Source organism: Poecilia latipinna, unplaced genomic scaffold (assembly GCF_001443285.1).
Source record: "Poecilia latipinna isolate Pla-1442-1.1 unplaced genomic scaffold, P_latipinna-1.0 Scaffold438, whole genome shotgun sequence".
Classification (NCBI taxonomy): domain Eukaryota; kingdom Metazoa; phylum Chordata; class Actinopteri; order Cyprinodontiformes; family Poeciliidae; genus Poecilia; species Poecilia latipinna.
Genome location: NW_015113054.1, coordinates 79636 through 90081, shown reverse-complemented (window position 1 = coordinate 90081; position 10446 = coordinate 79636). Strand labels below are relative to the sequence as shown.

General features: G+C 39.1%; 1 protein-coding gene across 1 annotated transcript in view; it reads right to left on the bottom strand.

Moving 5' to 3' along the window:
• Positions 1-221: 221 nt before the first annotated feature.
• Positions 222-10446, bottom strand: part of ror1 (receptor tyrosine kinase-like orphan receptor 1) — a gene marked incomplete at its 5' end in the record, with an annotated part of 49070 nt that continues 38845 nt past the window's right edge. The window contains 5 exons of the mRNA XM_015038334.1: positions 222-4289; positions 5141-5505; positions 5790-6017; positions 6397-6576; positions 9202-9413. Of these exons, the coding sequence (XP_014893820.1) occupies positions 3593-4289; positions 5141-5505; positions 5790-6017; positions 6397-6576; positions 9202-9413 (1682 nt within the window). The remainder of the gene's footprint in view (positions 4290-5140; positions 5506-5789; positions 6018-6396; positions 6577-9201; positions 9414-10446) is intronic.

Sequence of the window (10446 nt, the reverse complement as noted above, 5' to 3'; positions counted from 1 at the left end):
AGAAAAACTACACTAGATTTTTTCCCCCAATGTGGTTACGTTCTTTCTGCTCTAATATCATTTCCAGCTGCTCAGAGGCCAACATTTTTTAAACAGCTGAACAGCGCCACCCCCTGTCCAATAATGGCCACCGCAGCAAAAACAGGAAAATTCATGGACATGGAAATTTGCTGACACCTTGTGGATTTGTGTTTACATTACACTTACAAAGAACTCGGAGAGAACTTTAACCAACATCATTTAATAATAATAATGATTTTTGCAATACAAAAACACCTGTGCAAAAATATTCAGACAAATTACAAAGATAAGGCTTAGCTTGGTCAATATGCGAGTAAACCTTATTTGAATATGAATCTGTGTTGGTTCTTGGAAGTAAATGACAAAAATAAAAAGGCAGATTTATGATGGTTTCGCCAACGAAACAAAACAAAAATAGACTTGATAAAGATTCACAGTCTTGTGTACAAGTGGTTTTTGCACTCACACATCCGTTACGTGGTGGAAGTGAACAAACTCAGGTTTAGGTAGCTCCGTCTACTTTAGAAACAAAACAGAAACAAAATAAAAACAAAAAGAAGACAGACTTCTTAGACAGAGATAAAATTGTACTTCAAAACATTAAAAATTTCCAAAACGTGGAAAATGCTTTTATGGACAGTTAATTCAGTTGTTTCTTATTGAAATTCATAATGTAGAAATAGTTAAAGAAGTAAGAGGACACTGAATGGATCGAATAAACCTCGAAGTAAATACAGAATAATATTTATCATCTGCATTAATATAAATGTTATTTTGTTAGTAAAAAATCCTGTGCTGCACTTAAAACTCTCAAGCGCAGCTGACTGATAGTCTGACACACACATTTGCGCACACACACAGCTGAGTGTATCTGTCTGAACATACAGATTTTTGACAGTAAAATCAATGATAAACTTCTTCTCAAGGTATCATAAGCCCTAAAAAAATTCAACAAAGGCTTCATATTTAGTAATTAATTGACATTACCACCCAACAAAAAGAGAGGACAGAGTTCACCATTTACACAACACACTTCTTCATTTTGGAAAAAAATATCAGAGAGAATCTAAGCCATTTTTCAATACATTGAAAATAAATACAGATGTGGAGAAAACTTGACATATTTGAAATGATTTGTTTTTCCACCACAGCGATTCCTGGGTCACTTACTTGTTACCCTGCATGCCAAAACACTAAATGCTAGATTAACAGAATGTGGTGCATGAATGTAATCAATGAAAAAAATCTTTCAGAGCCAGAAAACCCCTCTCAAACACATGATGACATCCAACACTATCGTTTCTCACACATAAACAGCAGACCCTAAAATGTTACTAAGTGACGTCATCTGGTAGAGGCACTTTGTGTTTTACAATTCAACTTCCAACATTTCAATCCTGGATGATAATTCCTGTCTCAAAACGTAAAAAATAATAGTGAAGAAGCACAATTACAGTCTGGAAAGCAATGATTTACTTTTTTAAAATAAGGCATCAAAACATGTTCAGTAAAAGGAATATCTAAATGGCTGTGTTGGAATAAGAGTTTAAAGGGATAGTTTAGTTTTCAAAGTTATTTAATGTGGTCAAAGAAATCTCAATTTTGATAAAACAGAAAAACAAAATCTCATTAAGGAGGTAAGTTAACAGAAAACATCCAACATAAGACAACTTGTATGCTCTCATAGGAGATTGAAGACAAACTCCTGTGAAAGTGGGACATCGAGGAAAATGGCTGTGACTATGTCATTTTTTTTCCCCTTTTTTAGTTCAATGGGAGATTTTGCAACGATTTCTAAAAGTAAATCCCCTCAGAAATACCAAAGACATTCCTTATGAATAAAATGTAAAACTACAATAAAAGCTAGTTGTTGTTGTTGTTTTTTTGGTCTAAAACTGTTGTCGTTTTTTCTTCAAGATTGTTTTCACTTCACCAACTTTTGCCAACTTGGGAGAAATAGTACAAAAAACCCCCAACAAAAAACAATTTTTTCCAACTGGTCAAAACACAAAGCAGTATAAAGCATTTGGAAAGCAAACTGCCCTTTGCCAAATACAATTACACCTAATTCAACAATCACCACTTTCAAAAGTTTCTTTTCTTAAAGTCTTTTTACATCTCAGATTTTCCTAACAAAAAATGTAATTTGATTTATATAATTTGAATGTGTAGCTGCATTACACTAACTGCTACTGTGCCTGCTAAACGATCCCATTGCTGTTGAAATTAGTCCACCAAGAGTTGCTAATAGATCTTCTCTCTCTCTCTATCCTGTCCTAAACATTCTCTTAACATTTTTTTCCCACAACTACAATTTAATTTGACTGAGGCTGATAAAGTGTTTTTGTGGTTGAGAAAACAGCAACGTCATAAAAAAAAAAAAAACGTGTCTTGGATCAATTGCAAAAATGTTATAATTGAGTTTAGATTGTTGAAATTCAGACCAGTATGGCTCCCATTTTGATTAGCTGGAAGTTTGACTCCTCCATGAGAATTTCTTTCTAATTCTCCAAACTACGATGACTCTGACTACAATCAAATGACAAAAATGGCTTTCTTAAAAAAAACTAAACTACCTCCTTTAAATCTATATCCAACAACAAAATTGCTAGCTATGTAAAGGATGCATGTTATCTGGATCCTGATGCAACAAACTTCTTTGTTTTGAGCAACTCTGAGGTCAGTTTAAGCAGAGGGGAAGATGTTTTTTTTTTTTTTTTTTACAAAGAGAAAGTGTCATTCATGCTGAAAATGCAGATAAACAAACTAAAACAAAAGAAAACATTCAGCTGTCATTTTCTAGGATATGTTATTAAATGGGATGCCCTCTGTGATTTTGTTGAAAGGCCTTGACAATAAAACATGAGCTCCATCCCAGTGGATGCCATCTAAATTTCACTGCAGAACTGCCAGCTCTCAGGAAGGCACAGAACCAGACACACTTGAGTCCTGAATCCAAAGGGTGGAGTAGGAAACCAGCATGTTGATCTTCTCACTGGAAGCCAACAGTCGGTCTTGCTTGACTAACCATTTTATTTCTTGAGTTGGTATGTGTATTCAGGAGCGTAGCTGCAAGGCACCCAAAGGAAGTCTCAAGAATGTTCATGTCTCTGTATGAAACAGTCCATTAAGAGAGACAGAGACTCACTGCCACGGTCAAATAAAATCTGTTTAAACGGATGCAGGGTGGACTTGCTACTTTTTCTTGTTTTACCATCACACTGCTCGTCTTAAAAAGTTCTTTTGAATATATATTTATACGTATTTTCATCATTCACACAACACTTTTATGTACTGTATTTACAGAGATTACCATAGTAACATTGTTAAGCCATGATAATAAGTACACATTAAACAGTAAGGAAAGTCGGACATCTGTTTGCAATACTTATGCAGTTGCAGCAAAGTTTTTTGTTTGTTTTGTTTTTTTTGTTTCTGCACAACCAGCAGTGTGTACAAGTCTGCATCTGCCTGGTCTCACTTTGACCAAAGATGAACTGTGATTCCCGCTCCCTGGCTGAGAGGCAGAGCTTCTCATGTATGGGAAGAGAGTGAACATACCTCTGCCTGTTTACAGGTCTGCGGTGATGACCGAGTCATTGTACATCAGCATGTCAGAGTCCGGAGTGAGTAGAGCTGCAGTTTGCGAACCGTGGTCAATCTGCGTCACCCCTTTTTGGGAAACTTGTCCGTAAACCTGGCCCTGCCCTCCGCCGTTTCCCGGCATGACGCAGTGAGACAGCAGCGGCGTGTTGGCCTCGTGGTTGGAGCCCGTGGTGGAAGGCACCCCGCTGACGTGACCCGTGCTGGTGGAGCCGCTGGCACTGCTGGGCGAGCGGCTCTTAGGAGGCGGCAGGTGGTGCTGGATTACTCTAGTGGGCGGAGCCGGAGCTGCAAAGTGAGCTGGGAAGGCTGCGTACCCCGGTGGGATGGGGTATCCATTGACGGGGATGAAGCGCTGATGGGTTTGGGGCACAGCCATCGGCGTCCAGGCCGGAATCGGACCCATCTGTCCCGGTGCAGGGATGGCCTGGGCGGGGTAGAGGTACCCGGCGGCGGTGGCAAAGCGGGGGTTGCTGAGGTTGCTGACGGGACTGGCGCTGAGCGAGGTTGTCTGGGTGGTGGCATTGCCTCCTCCACCAGAGGGCGTGCTGGAGCTGGCATGGGAAGACAGCCCCTCCCACGCTCGCAGGCGGCTGTGGATGTCTTTGAAGCGTGGTCGTCGTGTGGGTCCTTCCTGCCAGCATTCCGTCATCAAACCATAAAACCTGAATAACGGGAGAAATAGGTAGTTATTTCCCAGTAACTACAGTCAGCATTAAAACTTAAACAGATGTTTTTATGGTGCAAAAAAGAAAAAGACATCTTAAATATTGTCTTTACACAAAATTGGAAAAAGTTTGCATCGGTGTTCACCGCCTGAGATCCTTTTCACCTTTTCATTTTACAATCACAAAGTATTTTTTATGGGTTTGTTACGTCACAAACCCAATTGTGACATGGGAGAAAAATGTTACATTGATTTTTTAGAATAAAAATAAAAAGTGACATGCACATGTATTTAACTCCCCTTTCGAGTGACACTAAATAAAAACCTGCAGATGCCATCTTATTGGTGCATACGTTAATCACAGTATAAATCCAGCAGTTTTGACTTAGAGAATTATGGACATCAACAAACAGAGAGAAAATGCTTTTTAAGGTGTCACAGAGGATTATATTCTGCATTAAAAAAACATTTATCCAGTTAAAATGATTAAAAAATGATCCTGATAGTTGTAAACCTTCTTGCGTGCAGATTCTACTCAATGTATCTGAACATTTTCAGTCCTAATACAGTGAACCGTTTTAACCTGTCTTTTTTTAGAAAAACAAATGTGTTTATATTTATATCATGTATACATATAAATTTACAAAAAAATATCTAATCAGTGGCTGATCGACTGATGAACAAACAGATGGATGGATACAACATCTGGGAATAAATTCTGTAATTCCAAAGCCTTTTCCATTCGTATCCAGAGTTGGTAACTTCTTTTCCAGACTATTCCAAACATAAGAGCCAAATGAACAGTTAGAGCTATATCATCTCATCATAATACACTGTGCAGCAACACACCTTGGTGGGCAATCCTCAGGGCAGGGCAGCAGCTGCCTCTTTCTCACCATCTCCATCACTTCCTGGTTGGAGAAGCCGTAGTAGGGCTGCAGGCCGTAGCTGAAGAGCTCCCACAGCACCACCCCAAACGACCAGATGTCCGAGTCCGTGGTGAACTTCCCGTAGGCGATGGCCTCAGGGGGCATCCAGCGGATGGGCAGCAGAGTCTTGGGCCGGATGCAGTAGTAGTCGGAGGAGTAGATCTCTCTGGAGAGACCCAGGTCAGAAATCTTCACATGGAGCTGCTCACCGACTAAAATGTTCCTGGCTGCGAGGTCTTTATGGATGTAGAAGTGACTGGCTAGATATTCCATCCCTGCAGAAACCTAATTAAAGAAAAAGTGTAGGTAGTTATCCATTTATTTGCCACACAGTTATTTTAAGTGCCTTTAACATGTGAAATGTGAAGGGAAGAAAAAACAAACTGTGGTAAAAGTCGAAATAACAACATTTTTGAATTCATATAGAAATGACATTCAAAAACAAGGGAAAGTTTTATCAAGTTTTAATTGCCTGTATCATGTTGTGTTTGCCATTAAGTTTAAGAATGACTCCAGGCATGCAATAATAATAAAAAACACGCATATTTGAATGTGTCATTTAAATCCACCTGTATGGCCATATGCAGAAAGTCTCCATGATCCAGGCTGGATTTTACAGTGCCGTCCTCGTCACTGCTGCAGCCGACGTCAGAGTGCGGCGAACGCATGATCAGAAACTCGTGGAGGTCCCCTTGTGGCAGAAACTCGAACAGCATGCAGGCTGGCTGCTCCTGGGTAACCACACCTAGCAAACAGACCACGTTTGGGTGCTGAAGGTCCGTCAGCACGGTGGCCTCCTGCAACAGAAGACAGACGAGAGATACAATTGACTGAATTTTTCTTTTTTAAACCTGTGTCAGGAAATTTGTACCTAATAGTTGGTCATTTGTTTCAAATTGAGATATACCACAGCTTGCTGGAACAGGTTTTCTTTAAAAGCAGGCTCATCACCCAGTCAACCTTGACTGTTTAGTTTGAAAACTTTTTCAAGTGAACTCGTCTTTTCATTAGTGATTTTAAGCAGTATGAAGTATTCCTTTAATTTATAAATAGAAATTAATAGAGGTATTGCAAAATAGATATGTAAATAAAATTGAAACCACTTTCAATGGATAAGTTAACTAGAAAGGATAACATGTACGCTAAAGTGAAAAATCTCTGAGGACAGTTATTCACCTGTTGGAAGTCTGTCCAGTGCTGGGCGGTGGAAATATCCTTCAGAGTCTTAATGGCCACCAGCTGTGCCTGGTCCATGCCTGGCAGGTACAGATGACCCTTGTAGATCTTCCCCAACGTGCATTCCCCAAGCTCCTCCATGAAACGCACCGCTGACAGGGGAAGCTCTTTGGCTTTACTCTGTGAAGACAAGCGGAAGTTAAAATCAACGAGTTGCGGAAAGGTGGCAGAAAAACCAGGTCATTATTTTCGGATTCTGACAGCCCAGTTACACCAAAGCCGAAGGTGTAAAATTAAGAGGAGGAAAATAAATCTCCCAGGCAATTTATAATTGCTCAAGTCCATTACATCACCACCCAATAATTCCTCTTACAGTTTTGTGAAAGCGGCGAGGGACATTTTTGAAATCCAGCCACATTTCCTGTGATGAAAAATGTGATTTGGCTCTCAGCTTAAGCAGCATTTGGGGAAAATTAACTCCCAAGTCAGTTTACTTAAAAAAATCCACAGCAGAAATAACAGAAAACACTGTTAGGTTAATTGTGCAGGAGGGCTTTGTGTGCCACATTATTATTTTAATACGTATTGCTGTTGGTATTTACAAGCACAATACAAAAACTTGGAAACAATGGCAAGAGTCTCATTTCCTTTTGGTAATACTTTTAATCGGACAATGTGTTGTTTTGAAAACAGCCATCATTATGCACTTTGACCAGATCATCTATAGCAAGGACATTCACCATGAATGGTCAATGAATAATGTAATAATTATGTCATATTTGTGTCACAGAAATCACACAAGATGAGGTCAACTACAATAATAGTTTGAAAAAATGTGGGACAACCTATAAAACTCAGCAATAGCAGGTTTATATTATTCTTATTTCTATATGTGTGTTAGTATGGACATTAATGAAATGCAGTGAGGGTAAATTGCGTGTGTGTGTGTGTGTGTGTGTGTGTGTGTGTGTGTACGAGACGGAGCTCCTCCGGAGTGCGCAAGGTTAGATCTGAGAAAAGATGCAAAGTGAGCGAAGGTTGGCAGAGATTTTTAGATTCCAGGAACTCTGAGTTGAATAATGAAATTCCTCTGTAAGCGTGACACACACACACACACACACACACACACACACACACACACACACAGGTCAGCGTGAGCTCTGAGGGGGGTGTGATTATGTGCTGAATATTAGGAGAAAAGCAGATGTTTTCAGTTATGGGTTTGTTTCACCCCTTCTTTACTCCCACACCCAAAGCCTCAGATCCTCTTCACACCACCACAGGTTTGTGTGTGTGATTGTTAGTGTGTGTGTAAAACATGTGTGTCTAAAAGAATCATTAGAGGGTATGGCCCCTTCATGACCCTGAAAAACAAAAAAGCCTGATGAGCAGCACAGTTGCAGTTTCAAATAATGACTTAAATAAAACAAAAGAGGTTTAATTGGAAATAATACTAGGAGATTCCCCTGCAAAAGCATTCATAACCTGGTTCACACAATTATGCACTACTTTCTGTTGGTCTATTACATAAAATTCCAATAAAACATATTGGATTTAATGAGTGAATGAATTGTCTTACAAAGCACTGTATGAGGATATTTGCAGGTTTAAAAAACTTGCAGACCTCATAAATTTCAAAATGTTAACCAACTGATAAATGTTATCAACATACTTGTAAAAATTGTAGAATCTGAACTGGATAGCTTATCAAATGCAAACTTGTCACAACAAATACTTCCTTTCCTTTGATCTTCATGTTTTACTGATACATGTTTGAATCCAAACATACAGAGTGTGTCCATTTTTTAGTAAGAGAAACATTTGTTCTTGCCAAAATCCCTTAAATAAACAAGTAACATTATTATACTCTGCTTATCTTAGAACTTTTATTTTGACAAATGACTGTATAGATCATCACATACTCTCCTCTTCAACTGGTAAAAATGCTAAGAAAATGATAAACGTAGATGGAATGGCTGAGAATGGCAACCTTCAAGTTAAGGCCCTGATGTGAGCTACATCATTTTAGTGCAAATCTGATGATCTGCACGACAAAGAGTCTCTGTGAGTCAAAGAGACTAAGATGGAAGGAGAGGACGTCAGAAGAAGAGCAAGAAGAAGATGGGATAAGTGAAAGCAGGAGTGTGAAGGGGAGCTGAGGAAAAACAGACAGTGGGAGAAAAATAAACAGAGCAAAGGAGCTGCAGCTGGACATTCCTGGACCTGCTGAGATCTGATGATAGAGATCTGAAGATTTGCCTCATGCAGGTCATTTCCACACACTGAACCTTGTAACCCTGGCATGCTGCGAAGCGTCCCAGCCAACGCACAGAGTGCTGCACCGGTGTTTTGACTTCTCTAGACTGCTCTTACAGACAAAGAGCAAAGGGGCTTTCTTTACGAGAAGTTGCAATCGGGTCCAAAAAATGCAGTTCAGATTAAAGTACTTTATTAAATTAATGTGTGTTATTCAGACTGGGGTCTTATGATTTGTCTAAGATGTGAGAGTGGAAATCTGGAGGGCACTCCATCAGAGGTGTTCAGGGGTGCAAGTGTTTTTCTGAAAGTAATGTCCTTTAAAATGTCATTTTTAGGCACATTTTATGTAAATACACACCAACCGTAGTAAAGGTTACACCCCAAACAGCACCCCGAAACAACAGGAAAATCTTACATGCAATCATGTTTGAATATAATACAATTTTATTATATGTCTTTCCCCCGCCCCCAACTCCAAATAAATAAATTATAGCAGAGAAAGAGCATTTACCCCATCGCCATGTCGTGCGTTGGGATGTGTCATACCTTTGGTTTGTAGGCAGTCGTGAGCATAGACATCTCAACGTTTTGACCTCGGACTGGTTTCGGTGGACGAGCAGCTGGGGGCCTGGAAGACTTCTGGTTGTTGCGGCACACGCAGATGAAGAAGAAAAGCAAAACTATGGCCAACGGGATCGACACACTGGGAACTAAAATCTTGAGGATATCTATGCTGCCACCTGACTTATCTTTATGGTCTGAAAAAGAACAACAACAAAAAAAAAAGTGTTTATGGCACAACTATGCTCTATGCCAAAGTTATTTATAATGGCAATTCTGTCGATCTTTTGTTTTAGAAGTACACTCAGTACTTTTGGAACAGTTGGTGAAGCTATTGTTGTCATGAACTTTGCAAACACTGCACATTATTCACATCTTTCCAGAGCATCTGTATTCAGCTGCATGTCTCTTTAATAAATCCATTGAAGGAACTGTTACTGCTATTAACCATGAACTTTCTTTATTTTCCTTTTCATAGATATTACTACTTGATCATTGCTCCAATGTTTGACCATTTTCATGTATCTGTTTGTAGGCGGAGCCACTGATGCATTAGTTGATGTCCTTGTTCCCGTTTACTTCCTCGATCTTGAAAGTATTCCTGTTCCATTACTGCTGCCTTCTTGCTCCCTGTTTTTCCTATGGAAAGTATTCCTTGCTCATTCTCTCTATTTTCAAATAAGTCTGTTCCTTGGACAAACCCACTGATGAAGTTATAGTTGACGATATCCTTGCATAGACAGTTGATTGTTTTCCTTTCCGTGGCTCAGTTCTTTTGTGTTTTCTATATCTTTCTTATAAAATCAACTAAATATCATAAAATTTAATTATGTGTATAGTATTAACCAAAATCTATATGAAAAACATTTCAAACATTTATATCCACTGATCCATCATCTATATTCATTTATCCTTGCATGGTTTTATCTCCAGCTTTCTCTGGGTGAGAGCCCAGAAACACCCTGGACAGGTCCACCAGTCAATCACAGGATCAGTTAATAGCTTTTAATTGACTATGATTTCATACTTTTTTCAAAGGAAACCCTGTGTTCACTTGAAAAATGTTCATGGAGTAAGTAATTCTACAAATGAGCAAATATATTACAGCCATAAACAAAGGGCATATTTCAGAGATGTCGAAGAAGAAGACAAAAAAACGAAATGAAGAGCTTGTTTATTTTAAGCAATTAAAATGTTCTCCATGAAACTGATTTGAAAAAGTGTTTTTTC